Source organism: Eulemur rufifrons, chromosome 3 (assembly GCF_041146395.1).
Source record: "Eulemur rufifrons isolate Redbay chromosome 3, OSU_ERuf_1, whole genome shotgun sequence".
NCBI classification, from domain to species: Eukaryota; Metazoa; Chordata; class Mammalia; order Primates; family Lemuridae; genus Eulemur; species Eulemur rufifrons.
Window position 1 is genome coordinate 4,295,646 of NC_090985.1, and position 21,801 is coordinate 4,317,446.

Genomic DNA, 21,801 nt, shown 5'->3' on the forward strand with positions numbered 1-21,801 from the left:
CAGAGAGCTTGCACAAATAATACAGGGCTCCCATAAACCCCACACCCACCTTCCCCTACTATTAACATCTTACATGACTATGTGCTACAGTCTGAATGTTCATGTCACCCAAAATTCATATGCAGAAATTCTAACTGCCCAGGTGATGGTATTAGGAAGTGGGGCCTTTGGGAGGTCATTAGGTCATGAGGTGGAGCCCTCACAAATGAGATTAGTGACCTTACTATGATTACTTTTTTAATAATTTAGTATGGCTGGGCATGGTGGCTCATGCCCGTAATTTCATGACTTTAGGAGGCCAAGGCAGGAGGGATCGCTTGAGGCTAGGAGTTCGAGACCGGCCTGAGCAACAGCAAAACCCCATCTCTACAAAAATAGAAGAATTAGCCAGGTGTGGTGGTGCTTGTGTGTAGTCCCAACTACTCAGGAGGCTGAGGCAGGAGGATCGCTTGAGCTCAGGAGTTTGAGGTTGCAGTGAGCTACAATGATGCCACTGCACTGTAGCCCAGGTGACAGAGCAAGACTGTGACTCAAATAATAATAATAATATAATTTACAGATGGAATCTCACTATGTTGCCCAGGGAGGCCTCACGTAATCCTCCCATCTCGGCCTCCTAAAGTGCTGGGATGACGGGCTTGAGCCACTGTGCCCAGCCAGGCATTAGTGCCCTTCTGTAGGGGCCTGAGGGAGCCTGCTCACCTCTTCCACCATGTGAGGACACAGCAAGAAGCTGCCATTTGTGAGAAACAGGCTCTGAACAAACCCTGAATCTGTCGCTGCCTTGATTTTGGACTTCTCACTGTCCAGGACAGTGAGAAGTAAATTTCTGTTGTCTATGAGCTATCGAGTTCATGGTATTCTGCTCTATCAGCCCTAATGGACTCGGACACTGTGGTACATTGGGAGCCCTGTGTTCAGGGGCTCACAGTCCTCGCGGGAATGCCCTGGCCATGTGACAAATGTGCAGGGCGTCCAGGGAGGGAGGTCGGGGGCGTCCTTGGACTGTTCCACGACCCAGCTGGGGGAGCCGAGGCCAGAAGATAGGCCGGGAGGGGTGCACGGCCGACGCTGGCGGCCGGGGGTGCCGTCCACAGCAGCAAGGCCTCCTGCCAGCAGCCCACAGGGAGTGGGAACAGGTGGTAGATGCTGGGGGCGGGGAGGGCCGCTGCACAGAGAAGGCAAGGGCCTAGCTATGGGCTGTAGCAGTCAGGCCCAGCCTCCCCTCTGCAGAGCTAAAGTCCTGACGGCAGGGGCTCAGGTCGGCCTGTGAGGGTCACAAGAAGCAAGGCCAGTGCCCACTGGAACCGAAGTCCGCGGCCGGGCAGAAGCAGAACCTGGCTCACTGGGGCTCCGCTGGGGGCTGCCACCCAGAGCTGCACACTCCTCTGCCTCAGGTCACGGCTGTCCCCAAATGAAAAGGAAGCTGGACCTGGCAGGTGAGGGTGAGGCTCAGTGGCCACAGGGACAGGGTACATCCGAGGTCACTGCAGCCCCCGAGATCAGAGCAGCATGGACATAAGGGAGACGGGAACTCCAGAAACACAGGCAGGGAGGGGCGTCAGGCCTGACCAACCGGCGCAGAGAGCTCAGGGTGGGAGGAAAGGCGGGGAGAGCTGAGAACAAGCCACACAAGGAGTTCCTTGAACCCCAGCAGCCCAGCACAGAGGCTGAATGCAGCAGCTTATGGAACCAGACGGCCTCCGTTCAAATCCTGCCTGTACGTCTTGCCAGCTGTGTCACTTTAGGCACGTTACTTCACCTGTCTGGGCCTCTGATATCCGTCCACTAGAGAGAATAATAGTACCCACCTCATGGGGTTGTTGTAAGGATGGAGTTAAAACACAGAAAGCGCTGAGGACAGTGCCTGCCCAGAGTGCACGTCAATATCTGCTAGTATTGCAGTTACGTGCAGTGAAGCAGTTTGAACATCAACCAACGTTTACCAAATTGCATTCCAGGAAACCTTCAACTAAGAGAAACTGCCATCAGAAAACTTCCTATGGTCCAATAACCTTGGAAAAAGCCTCATAGCATACCCACACCAAGCTCTGACAAGTCCACAGTTAAAAAAACCAAACGGAACTAACGCCCCAAACAACCCTGTCCAATTTTATTCCAAGCCTGTGCCTCCTGGAACCCTCTGAGCACCTCGTGGGACGGTGCTGCACAGGACACCAGTGTGGGAAGTGCTATGGGGGAAGGCAGTGGGACAGGAGTGTCCGGGACACATCATCTGCGGGGAAGCCACGGAGAGACCCTAGTGCCCGCGAAGGGAGGAGGGGAGCAGGCTTCGGTGTGGGGCCCACAGCAGAAGGACAAGGTGCATGTGAGGGACCCCAAGGAGAGGGGGACGGAGAGCACCAGGATGCCATTTGCATGTGGATGGGAAACACAAGGAGGCACAGGTGAGCCTGAGAACTCACGTTTGGGGGAGGTAGGAAGTGGGGGCGCAGAGAGAGGGGCTGGGCTGGGAGGTGTCCTCACTTTACTGAAGTCCCCGCTGACTCCATCGCCCCTGCCCTGTTAGTGTGGAAAGCCTAGTAGGTGCTCACGGTGTGGGTGCAGAAAGATTTCTCACACTGGGGTTAGGATATATAAAAGTAAAAAGTTTATCTTCTTGGAGAGAGTGGGAGAGAGAAAGAGAGAGGGAAGGCGGGGAGAACAGGGAGACTGTGTGGCACCCCAAAGAAAGAGAAGGGGTGTCAGCAGCAAGGACCAGTGGCCTGCTGGTTTTATGGGGACAAAGGGAAAGAAGAGAATTAGTGACTGCTGTCAGTTAAAGCAGAGGCGGCTGAGGAGTAAGTAGCAGGGGCTGCAACGTCAGCTGGTCCGTCTTTCCTGCTTTTTCTGCTCCCGGACACGTGGTTATCTCTGAGATGTAGTCAGGCTCATCGCAGAGGATGCGATTTGGCCCAAGATATGGTTTTGGGCAGGAAACTGGGGCCTGGAGCTTGCCCCCTGCTGTCCCTCCAGGGGCTTCCCAGGAACTCCTGGAGGCTGTAACACAAATTCTAAAAGCAGATTCTGGCCATGCAAAGAGAAAGCTCTGCAGGCCCTTGTTGTCTGCTGGCTCCTTCCAGGCCTTTGTGAGCACAGGGGTCCCTGCAGGGTGCCTGCCAGCCAGGCAGAGACAGAGCAGGGACACCGCTCCCGACTCATCTGCACATGCTGGTAGGAAATTGCGGGATTAGGTATGTTCCTGTCATTTCTGCAAGGTGCCTGCTTTCATTGCCAAGTGTGGGACTGAGGGTCTAAGCCCTGCGGCTTCCCTGAGGAGGGGCCTGGAGAGGGGAAGATGGGGACAGGGACTTCCTGGGGAAAAACAGCCCTCAGAAGGCACAAGGACGTCCGTCCCTGCTACGCACAGATCGGGTGGCTGTAAAACTGACAGCAGGTGTTCAGGGTCCCTGGGCCGAACTCCAGGCCGATGCTGAAAGGAAATCAGAGGTTTCTGTGAGACCTGCAGGCCGGCTCTGCTGGCCACTACCAGGCAGTGCAGCCCTGGGAAAGTTACTGCACGTCTCTGGTCCACCTTCCTCTTCAAATTTGATCCTCAAGGCTTCACTTCCTCCTCCCCTGGCCACCAAAGGCATCCCCAACCACGCAGGCCTCCCACAAACCATCACCGCTGGTGCCCCCGTACCCCCACGGCCCCATGCCTGGCCCTCACCTCTTGAAGGCCTGGCGGCAGCACTGGTACATTTCAAAGCTAGTGCTGCTGAGGGTTGTGTTTAGCAGGGACACACAGTCAACCTCGGCCTCCCTGGGCACATAGAGGATGCCTGCGAGGCAGAGCAGCTGGTGAGCAGAGCCCCCGCTAGAAAATCACGGCCCCAGGTGCTGTGCCAGCCAGGCTGCACTCACCCGCCACACAGGCGTTGACCAGGTTCACGCAGGCGCCTGTCAAGAGAGCCCGGAGCACGATCCGGGAGATGTCGCTCTTCCGTTGTGGGACCATGGAGGCTGCAAAGGAACAGAGTGCTCGGGCCGAGGAAGCCATGTACCTCTCTGCCCATGTTCTGTGGCTCTGGCTATGTCTTCTGACCTCCCTTGTGCTTCTGGGTGGCCAGAGGGACAGACGTTGTCCTCCTGGCCACTTGCTGAGTTTGGGAGCATTTCTGGCTTGGCTCCAACCCCTAGGTGATGCCATTAGTGGCAGGTGCAGGAACAAACCTGAGTTTGGAGTCAGGCAGACCTGGGATTAAACACAGGCTTAGCCACTGACTAGCCTGGGCCATCACTTCACTTCTCCAAGACTCAGTTTCCCCTCTGCAAAATGGCATGATCATGCCACCAGGCAGGTGGCCATGAGGAGTGGACGTGCTGTTTGCAAAGAGCTGAGGACGGAGCAGAGCCTTCCTGCCCACTGCAGCTGTGGGGAAGGCAGGCCAAAGCCTCGGGGGACAGGCCAGCACCACACCTCCTGTTCCGAGCCAGGCTTGGCCTGCAAGGCCACGGTGCTGACCTCCTGGGCAATCCCCAGCCGCGGAGAACATGGGCTGGGAAGAAACTCCATGGGCGGCTTGTTCAGGTTCTGCCTTGGACAGGCAAGACAGCTGAGGCCCACAGGTCCGAGCAATTTCAGGCCCCCAACTCTCCAGCATACGGGGGAGGGGACTCACTCAGGACTCCCAGCACGATCCTGAAGTAGGTCAAGTTGGGGAACCCACAGAGGGCAAACATCGTGAGGATTTCTGCTCTGACCTGAAATACACAGATGAATGGGGAGGGGCTCCCACAGACAGGACTGGCACCCCGACACCACCCAGGCTCTCCGGCCTTAATTTCACCCACATCCAACATGTCCCTGCCCTTCGAGCTCTCTGTGCTGCGCCCTCCCAGGCCCCCCACTCCCACCTCTCCCACCTGTCCTTCAACCCCTTCATCTTCATCACCAGCCGTTCTGGGTGTGACTGCCTCGCTCAGTCCTCTCACTCTGGCCCTACTAAGCTCTGTCCCTGACACTCTGTAGCCCTGTGCCTCTGGTTGCTGTGCTGTCATGCCAGGAGTGGGGGAGTGTGGCCTGCCGAACAGAGTAAGGGACTTGGAGCCCAGCCAACCTGGCGTCCAGCCTTGTGCCACCAAGTATCAGCTCGAACAAGTCAACAGACTTTTAAAGGTTTCGCTTCCCCATCTCGAGTGTGGAAATGATAGTGCTTGCCGGGCAGGGCTGTCCTAAGGACCATCTCATGTTTGGGAAACGCCAGGCACAGAGCGCGTGTTTGAGTAAGGCGGCTCTTCCCTTCGTTCTCAACAGTTGTTTAATGCCCCAGAAATTAGTCTTAAGAGCCAAAACGAAAAAATTTGGAAAGAAAATTGGTTTAGGTCCATACCTCAGACCATATACAACATTAATTATACATCATCAAAGCAGAGAAATATTAATATTTCAATCATGAAATGATAAAAATATACACAATTACTGTTGTTAAAAGGTAGTATTACTGCTCTCATTTTGGAGAGGAGCCAAGTGAGGGTCAGAAAGCTTAGGGAACTGAGGCAGTTCACACAGCAAGAAGGAGGCTGTGTTAGAATTTATACTCAGCCCTGTCTGACTCCAAGTCTCCTGGCCGTAACCAGAGCATCATATAATCTCAGGAATTTAACACTTATCAAATAACTGTCTAAGTTTAGAAATAATAGAAGCAATCACAAAGGAAAATCTTTGGTGTAAAAAACATTCCTGTGCTCCCTTCAGCAACACATGTACTAAACCTGGAATGACACAGAGCAGGTTAGCACAACCCTGCACAAGGCTGACACGCAGATGCATAAGAGATTCCATATTTAAAAACAAAAACCAATCCCTGTTTACAAAATGAAGACGGGGAAAAAAAAGAAAAGACTAGGAAAAATATTGCTAGGAAATACAACAGAAAAGGCCTAATGTCTTTATAACAAAGAGTTTATATAAGTATTACTAGGAAAGTATTAAGGCACCTGTGTACCAGCCTGCTCACTTACAGCTGTGCTCCCTACAGCAGCCCGAGTGATCTTAACATGCAAACGGCCCAATCCTCAGTAACTTCCTGCTCCTCTGCCACTCTCTTTTACAATCACCCCTGCTCTAGCTGTGCTTGTCCCCTCTCTGTTCCCTAGACAGACCACGTGCTTTGCAACCTCAGAGCCTTTGCACACGCCTCTTCCCTTGTCTGGAATGTTCTTCCCAGCTGCTCCTGGCAGGCCCCGTCTCCTTCCTCCAAGTCTTAGTCTAAATGTCACATGTGAGGGAGGCCTCTTTTGACCAGGTCAGCCAAGGAAGACCCTCCTCTGCTTTTTCTGGTTGTTTTCTTCATAGAACTTACCAGAAATTGTGGTTCTTTATTTTTCATTCCTTCACTTTCTTGTATTGTCTGTGGCTCTCACTGGACGTAAGTTCCATGAGATCAGACACCGTGTCTGTCTAATTACGACCCCCACCGTTTGCTTTTTCTTTTTTTTGAGACATGGTCGCAGTCTGTCACCAAGGCTAGAGTGCAGTGGGTGTCATCATAGGTCACAGCAACCTCAAGCTCCTGGGCTAAAGTGACCCACCTGCCTCAGCCTCCCAAAGTGCCAGGACTACAGGCGGGAGTCACCGTGTCCACCTAACTGCCCCTTTCGTCTCAGTGCCCAGCGCCTAAGGGGTCTCAACAGACACCCACTGAAGGATCTAAGTTCATAAAAACGACTCCCAAGGGCCGTGCCTGCTATTACCTCTGAGAAAGGGGTGAGACCAGGGCTGAGGGCAAGGAGTGAGGGGAAACCTGTGTTTTTTTTACTTCACACAGACTATTTTTAAACTAACGACTACATTTCTTTATCATTTAAAAAATAATCAAAAAGACAAGAAAAATATTTCCCGTTAAAAGTTTCCAGTCGCCCAAGTAATGAGAATTAATACAATGAGCCATTATTTGCTCATTAAAGTAGAAAACCTGTTTTTGCAAAGAGGCTACTGAAAGCTGTTTGGTGTGCGGTGAAGCAAATGCTCGCCACACGACCGGGGCCTGTCATTTCAGCTGATGGCCTCAGCTGCCGCCACCCTTTGGGGAGGTTCCCGGCAGCAACCGCAGAGGACTCCTGTGTGACTCAAGCAGCCCACATCTGGGACAGCTCCTGAGGAAATGATCCAGGAAAAGGGAAAAGTGCTACGCACAAGGATGTTCATTTCAACACGGTGGCTAATGGTCAAATAATGGAGTTGACTTGAATGGCCCAACAGCAGGTACGTGTTAAATGTGTTAGGTGACATATATGGAAAAGGATGCTTACGTCACAACAGTAAGTAAACAACAGAGCTGGCCACACCCCAGTGTGGATGCTCTAACAGCAACAATGTAAACGCTCTCTTCAAAAGAATAGAAGAAAATGGAGAGAACAACAGTTGTTATTTTAGGAGGTGAGGTTACGGGTAATTTTTTCATTCTCAGTAATGTTACTCGAGCTTGCATTCACTTAGAAAGGTTAATTTTATGGAGTTTCGGAGGCTTGTTAGAATAAACTTTAACCAAAGAGCCAAGCCCTGGACGGCACGCAGTGTATTAGCAGGGGAGGGGACGGTGAGCTCTGCCTGTCTTGCTCCCTCTCCCGGCTCATGGGAAGCTCAGGCTATGCCTTCGGTACTGTGGCAGGTACTGCCTCCTGTGTTCCAACTGAAGGGGCAAGGCGCAGCGGCTGGCCCAACGCCACAGCGGGTGGCCCACGTAGACCTAGATCTCAGCTATCTCAAACAAGGCTCTTTCTTCACACCTGCACCTCGGCCTCCTGAGAGGCCCCAAGACAGATGGCAGCAAAGCCTGAAGCCATCCTGTTTCCCAGGACCATAGGATGTGGCAGGGTAAGTGCCACTTCAGTGTGTCTCAGCCAGGCCCAGGGAGCCAGGCTGCAGGGGGGGACGGAGACACTCACGGAGATCCACTGCTTCCTGGTGCCAGCCCACTCCTCAGCCCCTGCCAGGCGGCGCTGCTTGTACTTGGAGAGATCCTGATAGGCCACAAACTCGTGCACAAACAGCTTCATCCCCAGTAGCTCAGCCACCAGGGGGCAGTCCTCCCAGCCCACGCCCATCAGGAAGGCCACAGGCCACAGGATGTAGGAGCAGATGAGCTAGGGGGTGAGGACAAGAGGCATGGCTGGGACCCTGTGCTGAGCCCAGGCCACTGCCCACTGCCCCCCAAGGCCATCTCCTCCACGGGCTGAGCGGGCTGGCTGGACCCACACCTGGAAGCTGAGCCCGTCGATGTCCACCATATTTCCCAGCCAGGAGAGGACAGCGTTGACGAAGGCCAGCACAGCGAGGTACGCAATCAGGCTGGCAGCAATGCTGGTGACCAGTTTCAGTGAGGTGGTGGCCCCATTGCTGACTGCTTCTATGAGGTTCCGGGAATCTCTGTTGTTGGTATGAAAAGTGATCATTATTGGTCTGTCCCCACAAATGGCAAGGGTCCCCATCCTACATGCTCAAGGAGAAACCTTGGACAGAGCAGTTCAGAGCGAGAGAACCCTTGTTTTCCCTCTAAGACCCGGAGCGCAAGAGAGGGGCTGGTCAAAGTGCTGGGATGAGATCCAGGTTTCTAGCACGGCGCTGGCCCACACGGAAGCCATTAGCCACATGTGAGTTTTGACCATTTGAAGGGAGCCTGGTTCAAACTGACTTGTGCTATAAACACACACCAGACTTTGGGGATTTAGTATCAAAAAATGCAAAATATTTTGATAACTTTTACACTGATTGAAATATAAAATTTTTTATGTTGAAATGACAGCATTGGGGATATTGCCATAAGCAAAATATATTATTAAAATCCCCCATTTCTTTGTCTGTTTGAGACGCTGTCACACAGAAAAGGACAAAGAGTCTACTTAACATTTCAGCATTAGAATGTTTTGCTTATACTTTTGTCTTTTCTCTTCCTACCTTTTTTTTTCTTTTTGAGACAGGGTCTGACTCTGTCACCCTGGGTAGAGTACAGCAGCGTCATCATAGCTCACTACAACCTCAAACTCCTGGGCTCAAGTGATCCTCTTGCCTCAGCCAGCTGAGTAGCTGGGACTCCAGGCATGTGTCACCATGCCTGGCTAATTTTTCTATTTTTAGTAGAGATGCGGTCTTGCTCTTGCTCAGGCTGGTCTCGAACTCCTGAGCTCAAGTGAGCCTTCAGCCTGGGCCTCCCAGAGTGCAAGGATTACAGGTGTGAGCCACCTCACCTGGCCCTCTGTGGGCTTTTTAAAAGACAGCTAGAGGAAATTGAAGATGACAGAAGCAGCTCATGTTCTCTTTCCATGGGACAGCACTGCCCTGCAGCCTCAGGACGTTGTGACACTGGGGTTGCCCACTGTGTCCCCAAGCACATTAGTGCACAGGGTGCGTTTTCAACATTTTTTAAGGATTAAATGTGACACAACATTGGTTAAGACTGTGAGGAAGAGATGCTAGGAGGTAAGTGAAATCAAAGACAGTGCAAAATACGTCAATAGGTGGTTGACACCTGGTGGTCAGGGCTCAGGCACGTGGAGGAGGTGGCATGAAGCCTTTTCATGACATACATACACAGGCCCCAGGCCATACCCCCAAATCCAGGCCTCACTCCCAAGCCTGGACCAGTCCGCTGTGTCCTGCTGGTCAGACAGTGGAGATTAACATGTGAGAAGCAGAGTCTGCATGTTTGCAAGCACTGTGGTTTCAATGTTTGTTCCCTCTGCAACTCGTGTCAAAACTTAACCCCCAATGGGGCAGTAAGGGGGGGGGCTTGAGAGGTGATTGGGTCATGGGGGCTGACACTGATTTTTGGATTAATGGGTTAATGGGTTATCAGGGGCGTGGGACTAGTGGCTTTGTAAGAAGAGGAAGAGTGACCTGAGCTAGCAGGTAGCACACTCAGTCCCCTCACTACACGATGCCCTGCACCATCTCAGCACTCTGCAGAGTCCCCGATAGCAAGAAGGCTCTCAGCAAATGCAGCCCCTTGACTTTGGACTTCTCAGCCCCCATAAATGTAAGAAATGAATTCCCCTGGCTTATAAAGGACCCAGTTTCAGGTTTTCTGTTATAAGCCACAGAGAATGGACTCAGGCACAACCAGGGCAGCAGAAGAGGACAGGCGGGCCTGGGCTGGTGGAGGACAGTGGTGGGCAGAGGGAACAGGACCCTGCGCCTGTGCTCCACCCCCCGCCCCCCGCAGGCCCTCCTGCTGTGCTCACCCGTAGGTCAGTTTCACTCCTTCCTCCCTCTTAAACTTGGACTCCTCCACCTCCGGGTAGACCAGCTTGGACAGGGCCAAAGCACAAGGGGCAGCCATCACGGACGCAGCAATCAATGAGGCGGCATCGATCTGCAAGAGTGAGGGTGGGGGTGACAGGCAGACGGTCAGAGGAATGTTGGGGGCCAAGGACTGAGGCTCAGGCCAGCAGGGGGACATGTGTAGTCTCCCCACTGCTATGTCCTCGTTGTCATTACTGCTGTGATCATTGCTAATAAGAATACCTTTGTGCACAGAGGGTCACAGGCTGTATGTACAGGACTCGTACTTCCTCCCAGAACTTCCTTCAGTTACACAAGTGCTGCTATCCCCATTTTACAGATGAGGAAACTGAGGCTCCAATGGATTAAACACCACTTACCAAAAATAAAAGAAGAGAAGGCGTTAGAACCCATCACATCTTTTGGCTCCAAGTTCAAAGTGCTTCCGTCCTTTTTAGGAAGTTTTTTAGCTATCTGTCTTTGATCACTAATCCCCATTAGCTGAGTTTCTCTCTTAGCTGAGGGTTTTGTGGTAGTTTTCAACAAAGCTCCAGAACTGATAGTTGAGATGGATTTAAGAGGTAACCCGATTCAACCTTAGCATAGGTCATGTCCTAGTGCAGGAATCGTACTCCCTCTATAGGATCCCACTTTGAATGCTCACTGTGACGGGGAACTCACCACCTCAAGGCAGTGCATGACACCGCTCCTGTAGTTCGAGAACTGTTTCCCAGAAAATCTGTCGCCCACAACAGCCATCCTTTGGCCCTGGGTCAGCCCCCAGGACCGCCCCCGGCATTCTCCCTCCTGAATTTTCATCCTCACTATGGCCCCAAGCCCTTTGCTTCCCTGTTCTCTTCCACAGAGGTAGATGAGACACTTTAACTTTCTCCAGAACTGTGTCATTTACTGAGTGGGGAAATTTGAACCAACTCAAACATCTAACAACAGGACAATGGCCACACGCTGTCACGCTGCCACTGAAAATGATGGTGCTCAAAGCCTCACGATAACACGGGCACATGCCTAACAATCGCACGCAGAGAATAACCAAGACGACGGAGGAGAAAACAAACCCCAGGGATGCACGGAAAGAAGAGCAGAAAGAATACCCCGGATTGTCAATGCACTAGCTGTTCCTGGTACCGGGGTCAGGGGTGATTTTCTTTCCTTTCTGCTTTTCGGTATCTTTCAAAATATCCATGATGTCATTTTTATGATTATAAAATACACTTGTTCTCCTTAAAGTTTATCATAAGCCAACCTCATTCTCAAATTTCAAATAAAAAGGTGAAGGAGGAGGAGGGAAGTTGAAGTCCCCGCTCAGGCTGATAAAAGCAAAGGCAGAAGCCCGAGAGACACCCCGTTGTCACCCCAAGGACGTACCAGGACCTGCCGATGGGAAGCCAGGCGGGAAACGCTCCCAGGCTCTGAAACCCCTGGATCATCCTTCTTCCTCTTCTAACCCCAGTTGTTCTTTTCCATGACAAACAGAAATTCCTTAAAACGTGGACAAGAACCAGCGACAGCCTGACAGGTGTGCGGGCCCCGGGTCCTGCTCCCTGCTGGATGAAGCCCGGCTGGGGGCGGTGTCCTCTCTGCACTGTCTGGGCTGGGCGTTGGGACTTCACCTCCCTCCTCGGTGGCCCAGCTCCAGTGGCGACAGTACCACACCCAGGCACTTTTCCCTCCAGCAGCCAGGACTCTGCCCCTTCCTCCGGCTTGTAGATTACGTCTGGTTTGTAAACTTGGGTCCCAGCGGGGAACATACTCTGCAGTTGTCACATTCCTGGACACTGTCCTCTGAGTGGGCCAGCGGTGGCCACAGCCTCAAATGCGGCAGCTGGCTGTTTCCTGCTCCCTGCGGAAAGGGCTGAGTCCTGCACAGGCGGGGCTCCCTGGGTGCTGGGTCAGCCCCACCCAGCCCCCCCACTGCCAGCTGCTCTGCAAGGCCCTGACATCCCCAGCCCTGCCTCCAGGCACCCGGTCAGGAATGCCTTCTGTCCTGCCACCCGAGGGCCCACTCCTGCCACGGCCCTCCTCTCTCTGACCCAAAGGTGTCCCATGTGGACAGGGATCAAGGATAAGAGCGCCCCACTGGAATTTTCTAAAGGATCTCCACTTAGAAAGGGAGTAAATCCAGACAACTGCAAAGCATTAAGTGGACAGTTTCAGAAGGACAGATTTCTGACCCTGACATGTCGGGAAAGAACTTTCGCTCCTTCACCTCCACGCGAGGCATCCCCTGCCTCTTACTGTATTTAATCCCTGCCCTGCCGTGCGGTGGGCAGTGACTCTGCCCGTTGTACAGATGGGGACACTAAGGTGTAGACTCTCACTGGACCCTGCGCCGGGTCTCACAGGCCCTGTGCACAATTCATGGAGGAACATGGGTGGCCAAGTGCTCAGTGTCACCCTGCCCAGCCTGTGTTCGCAGCTTGAGGCTCACATCTGGGTCTCCTCTCATGGGGTCCCTGAGCCGGTAGAGGGACAGTCTCTAGGGGATACCAGGGGAGCCACTGCCTACCTTAGAGCCTTGGGGAAGCACGGTGTGGGTGCAGCTGTGGGTGGCAGTCACAATGAAAGGGTTCAGCTGTGACCCCTGGAGCCACGGACCTGGGGGGAGGCCTAGACCAGCATTGCTCAATACAAATATTTTCGGAGCCACATCCATAATTTAAATTTTCTATTACAGTAGCAACATTTAAAAAAGTAAAAAGGAACAGGTGAAATTATTTATTTTTCTTGAGACTGGGTCTCACGCTGTCACCCTGGCTGGAGTGCAGTGGCATCATCATAGCTCACTGCAACCTCAAACTCTTGGGCTCAAGGAATCCTCCTGCCTCAGCCTCCTGAGTAGCTGGGACTACAGGCTTGAGCAACAACACTCAGATAATTTTTTTATTTTTTTGTAGAGATAGGGTCTCTCTATGTTGCTCAGGCTGGTTTCGAACTCCTGGCCTCAAACAATCCCGCCTCAGCCTCCCAGAGTGCTAGGATTATAGGTGTGAGCCATTGTGCCAGCCTATTATTTTTAATAATGTTTTATTTATCCCAATATATCCAAAATATTTTCTTTCCACCCATGTAATCAATATAAAATTATTAATAAAATCTCAATCTTTTTCCTGCACTAAGTCTCACTGCATGTCACATTTCAAGTACTCAACAGCCACGTGTGGTCGGTGGCTACTGTGCTGACAGCACAGGCCTAGAAATGTCCGTGTATCAGCAATAGGAGGGGTGCGGGGCAAAGGGAGCCAGAGGCTGAACAACAGAGTGAAAGGTCTTAAGGATATGGGGGCTTGGAGGAGACAGCAAGAGGGACTCTTCTGGGATAAGGGGGCTGAGGGCAGAGCCAAGGATACCAAGGATCTGACTGGGCAGGAGTTAAAGGACAGAGGGGAGATGGGGGGAGACAGGGTGCTGCAGTGGCGGCCAACAGCCAGGTGGAGGCAGAAGAGAGCTACTCCGGAGACTGGATAGGAGCAGATCCAGGGGTAGGAGGGGAGGAAGAGAGGAAGAGAGGAGGGGAGAAGGGAGGAGGGGAGGAGGAGAGCAAGGGATAAGGGGAGGAGGGGAGGAAGACCTGTTCCAGGCTCTCCCCCTGGGCCAGCTGTAGCCTGGGGCCAGCCCCCAGTTGTAGCCTGGGGCTTCCAAACCACAGGCTGTGACTGGAGGCCCAGGGACACACAACTCACCCTGGCCACCTGCACATTCCTTGCAGCTAAAGGGAAGTAGGTTCCCAGGCTCTGTCCCTGGGGAGGCCAGATTGCCCAGGGCTGGGCCTGGACTCTGGCCTGAGAAAGGGAAGGAAGGAGCCTGGGTATAAAGCCAGAGTGTAGAAAGGGAGAACGTTCTTCCAGTATTTCGGTTTTAAGCAGTGGCTGGGAGCCGCAGTGAGGCTTTTGCACTAGGGGAACACCAGAGGTATTCTTTTCATAACTGTAGGGACCAAAGCAAGGTTAAGACATTTAAAGGCCCTGAGTCCTGAAAATATTATGGCATCGCCTTCCCCAATGTTCTACCATGAAAAAAGTTTCAGGAAGAAAGTTTTGGGTTTTGATTTCTGAAACACCAAATTCCTTCCAAAAACAACTGGTAATGGGTGGGTAGGGGCTGCACCAGCTCTGAGGAGCCCTTCCCGGGCCTCAGTGAGACAAGGTACAAAGCAGATGACAGTCTCGGGCGCTTGGCCAGAAACCAAAGTCCCAGCGTGCAAGGGGCCCTTCTTGAAAAGTCACCGAGCCGCCAGCTCTGCCCAGGCAGCTCTGTGGGAAGTGGAGCTGAGCGTCTTGGTGTGGCCCAGGTGTCCTGAGTGAAGGACAGACTGAGGGGCACCCTGTCTTGTCCTCTCACCCACCTCAAGGCCACTGCCAGGGACAGAGATGAGAGAGACAGGTGGAATTTGGGCCCAGAGAAGGGGACAGCGCAGGTCATTCTGTGGTCCCCCCACCCATACACACGCAGCATTAGGAGAGCCTGGGGGACAGGCACAGGCAGCTCAGGGTCTCTCTCCAAACCAGGATCCTTCCCTCCGGGGCTCAGTGGCATTGCCACAGGTGGAGTAACTCACCCAGTTCATCCCCAACCTGCAGAACATTCCGGCGTTTCTTTGTTCACACTTACAAATAATGTTAGAATTTTACATTTTTGGACACTTGTGAGAATATTTCTGTATCATAATATTCCTCACTGGATCAAAGGGAAGGAATATTTTTAAATTGACGAATACATGTATAAAAAATAAAATGTAATTCAAAAAGTTTTAAAAAATTGACTGATTGATATTCTCCAAAAAGGTTACAGCAAATTAAACCCCCACCATGAGTGGGTGAGTACCCCACCCCCTGGCCCTTTACAGGCACATAGCTTTATACCCAGCATCCTTCCTTCCCTTTCTCAGGCCACAGTCCAGCCCTACTATATCATTTGCATATCATTTGGAAGAAACATAATTTACTACTGTTTTAATTTCTTTGAACATCAGTGAGCTTGAATATGTTTTCATAATTTATGAAATATTTTCTCCTGATCAATAACTTTTTAAACAGTGACTTTCCCCCACAGCACGTTTTTCATTTACATTAGTCAGCTCTGTCAACTATTTCTTTGTCCCTCTGGATTTTGTGTCTTGCCCAGAATGTTACAAGAAAAAAGCAAGTTTCAGAAAAGTACGGGTAGAATCACCTCATCTTTTATGAAAAACAAAGCAAGTGTGTGTGTTCAGGTGTATGTACTTAGATGGCCACACAGAAAGCTCTGGAATGACATAAAGCTCTGGAAAGCTCTGGGTCTGAAATTGACCATCAGTATGCTGGGCCCCAACCCTCTGTTTCAGATTGTGCAGGTCTGGGGTGGGCTGAGACTTTGCATTTGTAGCAAGTTCTCAGGTGAGCTGATGGTGCCAGCCCACGGACCACACTTTGAGAACCACTGCTCTAAGCTGTTAAAAGCAGTTAACTGTGCAAAGTGGGGTTAAGAAAGGGATTTTAAACTGTCACTTTTGCAACAACCGAGAATTTCTTTGACAGTTAAGGAAAAACCCACCGTCTCTGAGGATCTACAAGTGGAAGCACAAGGAAGTATAAGGCACCGGGATCCACAGCAGGTTCCTCTGCCTGCGGCGCAGGAGGACTGAGACTGGTCTAAGCGCCCGGGTCACACCGCTGTTATTTGACCTACAAGTGCAGGTGATCAGTAGCTGCACCAGCAATAATGTCGGAACAGAGGAAGGACGTGAGCCCACAGAGTGTGGGGAGCGGGCAGGGAAGGAGTAGGGCAGCTCTCCAGGGACACCCTGGGTGTGGGACTGTGGAGAAGTGAGCATGACTTTTGGGGTCACACAGATCTGGGCTCAGATTCTGGCATTGGGTTTCTCACTATTCTCTATGCCTCAATTTCCTCATCTGTGAAATGGAGATATTAAAACAACTAGCACATTGCCTGGTACGTAGCAGGCACTCCGTACATGGAATACTGGGAGTCTTTCCCCCAGTGGCCATGGGAGAAGCCTGAGCAAATGGTGCAGCCTCCAGGCCTGCCTTGCCCAGGGGACGCCTCTCCTCTCCCCAGCACAGCAGCCCGGGCTCCAGGCTCAGAGGAGCCCAGGGCTGCTCTGGCCGGAGCTGTGTGGGGCTCCCACGAAGGTGGGTTTCAGGTCCTGGGCACAGCCAAGCAGAAGGAGCCTCTACCTACCCCAAAGAAGATATAGGCACCCAGCGCACTGAAAGCAATGGTATGGAAGCCTCCAGTCAGGACAACGTGGATTTCAGAGAGTGTCATGTCTGCCACGTGGGACCGGAGCAGTAGAGGAACCTCGATCTGCAAAGAGAAAAGATGTCAGACAAGCAGAGCTGGAGGGGTTGGGCACTCCCTCCACCACCCCCCGGCCCAGGAGTGGACAGGTAACAGTGACATTGTGCCAACGGCCTGCCATGTGCCACCACCCATGGAGCACCTGACCACCGTCACTCACAACCTTCTGAGAGAGGAGCAGTCACCCCCACTTCCCAGCAAAGGACACGGAGGCTCAGAGAATGAGCCCCGCTCCGCACAGGGGTGGGAAGCAGGTGCAAGGCCTGAGCTGTAAGGAAGCCCTAGGGGTGGCCAAAAAGAAAGGGGCTGGGACGTTAGATGGTGTGTTCGCTTCAGAGCACTGGGCAGCCTGGCCCTCACTGTTCACTGAATGCATAGTTATTGAGCACCTACTGTGTTCCAACACTGCTCCACAGAAAAAGGGCACCAGGTGAACAAGACCAAGTCACTGCCCTGTGCAGTTTCTAGCCTGGGAGCCCAGGAGGGTGGGAGGAGCTTAAGCAGATGGTGGGGGACATGGTTCATCAGAAAGAGACCAAGTAGATAAGCGGTGGCACTTTAGATGGTGACATTAATAAAAGCTATGAGGATACGTGAGAGAGAACACCTAGCGCTTCAGGGGCATTTAAAATTGAGTAATCAACAAGGGGCTCCCCGGGGAGGTGACCCTGGGTCTGGGTTAGCTGAGAGCTGAAGGAGCAGCCACAGGATTTGGGGGAACAGCACCCAGGCTGAGCGAAGAGCTGAGGCCCGAGGGAGGAATTGGCGCAGCGAGGTGAGGAGCTCAGCAGGCCTGCGAGTCTGCCGCAGACACACGGGTGACTGGGCGCGGGTCCCGTGGAGGCAGAGGAGGGCAGGGCCCCGGCAGGGCTGGGAAGCAGGTGAGGAGTGGACTGGTTCCAGTGGGGAGTGGCGCCATCTGCTCTGTGTGTTTGAAGGGTCAGGACAGACAGCAGGGGCGGGGCTGGAAGCAGGGAGAAGAGGGAGGAGGGTGGCAGGGCGCTGTGGATGCCACCTGGAGGCAGCGCTGCAGGACTCAGGGGATGTAGGGAGCCAGGGAGGCAGAGGAAGGCAGGTGGCTGTCTGAGGTCTGTCTGAACACCCGCATGGAAGGTGCCAGCATTTGCTGAGAAGGAATAGACTTGGAGAGGTGCAGGTGTGAGGACAGAAGGCAGGTTCTGTCTGCTTGGACTGAGCGTATCAAACGTGAGATGCCCCTTAGAAACCGGAGACGAGGGGCAGGAGCCAGGCGGCCGTGGCAGTGGAGAGTTCAGTGCAGAGGTGAGGACTGCAGAGCAGGAGAGTTGGCTGGGAAGCCCTGGGGTGCTGCAGCGCGGGGAGGGGTGTTCGTGGGAGGACAGCGGGCCTGGCCTCGGCATTTGAGGTTCACATGACGCCGCTGCTCCACGCAGGTCCCCCAGGGCCTCCCCTTGGGAGATGTGGTGAAGCCCTGGGGTCTAGGTCAGCTTGAGCAACAACTTGTCCAGAGATAGGTTACCTTGGGAGGTCCTCACGTCACCCAGTGTCACATTCACCTACGTATGTTCTCAGCAAGAAACACTGAGCACATTGCAGCTTTTCACACAAAATAACTGCTGTCATATTTTAATATCCCTTTCTTTTGCTTTAAGGGAGTTTTGGGTAATTAATCTGAGGGCACATCTGTCTTAATTAGCTAAAAATAAAACAAACCAAAACCCACCAAAATCCCTTTGAAATTAACACACTTGCATCATAACAAAAAAAGATACAAATGAGCTGGCTGCAGTGACTCAGGACTACAGTCTCAGCACTCTGGGAGGTCGAGGTGGGAGGATCACTTGAGGCCAGGAGTTTAAGATCAGACTGGGCAACAGGGCAAGACCCCATCTCTACAAAAATAAAAATAGAATAATTAGCTGGCTGTGGTGGTGCCTGCGTGTAGTCCCAGCTATTTGGGAGGCTGAGACAGGAGGATGGCCTGAGCCCAGGAGTTCAAGGCTGCAATGAACTATGAAGACACCACTGCATTCAGGCCTGGGTCACAGAGTGAGATCCTATCTCCAAAACAAAAGCAAAAAAAAAAAAAAAGTAACTTTAAAAAACACGCAAATATTCTCCGAAGTTTCTTAAACTGTCCAGTGAAATATGGCATCTTGTGGCAAGTGTGTCTCTTAGTGACTCAAATGTCAGGCAGATGGGCCAGGACAGATGCTGGAACAGTCTCAAGAGGTTGACCCTCAGGAGGGTCGAGCCATCTGAAAGCGACTCAGGACTGACAGTGTCTTCAGAGCCACATTTACTTCGGAAAATACATTTTCACTGAGACAAAGAAAAGATAAGACAAAATGAGGTAGTGGAACAAACTCTCACCAGGAAAGAGAAAACTGGGACTCTAAGTTCTGGCTTGTGGTTGTGGGATCTTGGCCAAGTCATTCCCACCTCAGAGCCTCAGTTTCCCGTGTATGAAATGAGCGATGGGACTGCATCTGTAGGCTTTGGGAGTCTCTAGGCTGAGGCAGCTAGAATGGTAGGAGGTGCCAGACACATGATGTCCTCCCTGGTGTGAACCAGGCAAATGGGTCTCCCAAATGGAGCATCCCTGGGGCAGCAGCCTTTGGGGACCATGGGAGAAGGTTCAAATGGCTCCTCCTCAAACTGAACTGCGGCTCTGGGGACCCAGGGAACCTGCCCTCTCTGGGGAAGCTGCTGCCAAGCACGTGGGCAGGAGGCTTTGGTACCCACCTGGCTCACAAAGAGTTTTGCAGCCACACTCAGGGTCTCAGTGGCAGTGGTGCCCATGGTGACCTGCATCGGCCAGGCAATCTGGAAGGAAGCAAGGTGCTCTTTGTGGGCTGACATGGCAAACCCCAGAGTCAGAGAGAGTCGGGTAGAAGTACCTGACACGTTTTCCTTCCAACTCCCACCCTAGTGTGGGACCCCTCACCACGTGTCCCCAGAAGGCCCATTCATCTTCTCCTTCGACACCTGCATTGATGGGGCTTTTCCACTTCCCAGGCCACCCATTCCACCTTAGCACAGCTCCAGTCCTTAGAGCAGAGCTTCTAACACGGGTGCAGGGGGCTTTGGGAGGGTGAGGGCCTGGGGAGCAGGGGGCTCTGGGAGGGCAAGGGCCTGGGGAGCAGGGGACTCTGGGAGGGCGAGGGCCTGGGGAGCAGGGGGCTCTGGGAGGGTGAGGGTCTGGGGAACAGGGTATGTGTGGAGGTGCTAGGCTCTGGGAAGAAGGCATTCTGGGACAGCGTGACCCCTGGAGCTGGTGACTCTGGGAGAGCTGGGGTCACTGGCACTGGGACTCACCTTCAGCATCAGCCACCGCAAGAGGCCCAGGTAGAAGAGAACCGACATGATGCAGCCGAGGAAAACAAAGATGGGCAGATACTGCCGGGAAAGAGAGTGTAGAGCCTGGTCAGAGGCAGGCAGGGCCAGGAGCCCCAGACAGCCCACGCAGACGCCTCACAGGGTCAAGGAAGCAGCTTTGAATTCAACATGAAATCCCAGGTATTCCACTTACGGGGCATCTCTGAGGCAATTCTGCCTCCTCTGTTCCCCTCTGAGTAATGCCCAGGCCGTCCTGGGTCATGGAGGGAGGGGCCTGAGGCACCACTGTCACCCCTGCTTCTTTGTCTGCAAATGGGGTAAGATGCCACCGCTCAGGGCTGCTGTGAGGGTTGCAGTGTCCGTCTTCCTTCACGAGCTCAATCCCTGGCCTCGGCCCTTGGCCCTCACCCCTGTCCTCTGCTTCAAGCCTGATTGAGGGGACCCACATCGTTCCAGTGTTCCAGGTCCACTCAGTGCCAGCAAGCTCAGAAGCAGACTCATGCGACACCTGCAGCCACCACCTCCTCCTGTCACCCGGTACCTGGTGCCAGGCTCCGCACTGCTGGTCATTGACCCCAACATCCATCAGTTCTCCCCTCAAATCTCTTTCACGTCCATTCCCTCCTTCCCAGCCCCAGGGCCCCACCCTAGTGCTTTTTCTTTTCTGTGGTCTGATTTATAATAACAAACTGGTAAAAAGTGAAGTGTCTTCTGCTGGAGGACTAGTGAATAAGCTAGGTGTAGCCACACAATGGTGCACGGAAAGGAGACAAGAGTGAGGAAGCCCTATGGCACTTGGGGAACGATTTCCAAGACAGTTTATCAAAAGGAAAGAAGGAAGGTGCACAACAGGGTGCACGCTGTGCTCTGATGCGAGTGAAAACCAGGGGGCAGCTGGCGTGGTGGGGCACGCTTGTGGTCCCAGCACTCAAGAGGCCGAGGTGGGAGGATCACTTCAGCCCAGAAGTTCAAGGCCAGCCTGGCACACAGTGACACCACATTATAATGAGATATTATTAGAGGGACATGCAAGTGGCTCGGTGGGGTGGCTCACGCCTGTAATCCTAGCACTCTGGGAGGCCACAGTGGGAGGATCCCTTCAGGCAAGTTCAAGATCAGCCTTAGGAAGAGCTTATCTCTACTATTAAAAAACAAAAAAACAAAACAAACCAAGACAGGGTGCAACCGTAGCCCCAGCTACTCAGGAGGCTGAGGCGGGAGGATTCTTTGAGCCCAGGAGTTCAAGGCTGCAGTGAGCTTTGATCCTGCCGCTGCACTCCAGCCTGGGTGACAGAGTGGGACTCTGTCTAAAAAAATAAAAGTTAGCAAAAAAAGAGAGAGAGAACAAGAAGGACACGCAAGTGACTGGCAACAGCAGGTGCCTTGGCGAGGGAACTAGGCGCCCTGGGGATAAGGGGTGAGAGGAAGATTTATTTTTCACCTTTAACCCTTTTGTGCTGTTGGAAAGTCTCCTCTAGTCTCGAATTATTTGTTCCAAACAGTTTTAAGAGAGTCAGGCAGACTTGGTAGTAGCATAGAAGTATTCTTATGCTAAAATGTTCAGTGGGAAAACTGCAGCATTAAAATTACAGAAAGAAGCCTGGGAGGCAGTCCTCCCAAACAGTCAAGGACTTGCTTCTCTGTTCTGGGGCTGCAGACACTGTGTTCTCTGTTTTCTCTAGTTTTGAATTTCTCATCTGTTCCTGTAATTTTCTACACTAAGCGGGCATTTCTGAAGGGAGGGAGCACCGGCAGAGGACAAGTTTGGGCAAGACCATCCATTTGGGTGTGAACTGGCTGCGTCTGAGACGCCTGTGGCACGTCCAAGTGCAGTGTCAAGTGCGCAGCTGGATGACAGGGTCTGGGGCTCGCCCCTAGGGAGTGCAGGCTGAGCCCACGGGGCAGATGCAACTCACTGCGGAAATCACCCTGCGTGCAAA

General features: G+C 52.8%; 1 protein-coding gene and 1 non-coding gene across 2 annotated transcripts in view; one reads left to right on the forward strand and one right to left on the reverse strand.

The window, feature by feature from the left end:
• Positions 1-2,397: 2,397 nt before the first annotated feature.
• The window catches only part of LOC138381921 (sodium/nucleoside cotransporter 1-like), a 49,318-nt gene continuing 29,914 nt past the window's right edge, over positions 2,398-21,801 (reverse strand). The window contains exons 9-18 of the mRNA XM_069466566.1: positions 19,841-19,921; positions 19,268-19,348; positions 16,424-16,549; positions 10,186-10,316; positions 8,206-8,374; positions 7,894-8,091; positions 4,626-4,707; positions 3,868-3,966; positions 3,674-3,785; positions 2,398-3,433 (exon numbers count right to left, since the gene is read on the reverse strand). Of these exons, the coding sequence (XP_069322667.1) occupies positions 3,361-3,433; positions 3,674-3,785; positions 3,868-3,966; positions 4,626-4,707; positions 7,894-8,091; positions 8,206-8,374; positions 10,186-10,316; positions 16,424-16,549; positions 19,268-19,348; positions 19,841-19,921 (1,152 nt within the window). The 3' untranslated portion in view covers positions 2,398-3,360. The remainder of the gene's footprint in view (positions 3,434-3,673; positions 3,786-3,867; positions 3,967-4,625; positions 4,708-7,893; positions 8,092-8,205; positions 8,375-10,185; positions 10,317-16,423; positions 16,550-19,267; positions 19,349-19,840; positions 19,922-21,801) is intronic.
• On the forward strand, positions 5,689-5,794 carry LOC138382092 (U6 spliceosomal RNA). The gene has a single exon (XR_011233261.1). It is a non-coding gene; the product is annotated as a U6 spliceosomal RNA (small nuclear RNA).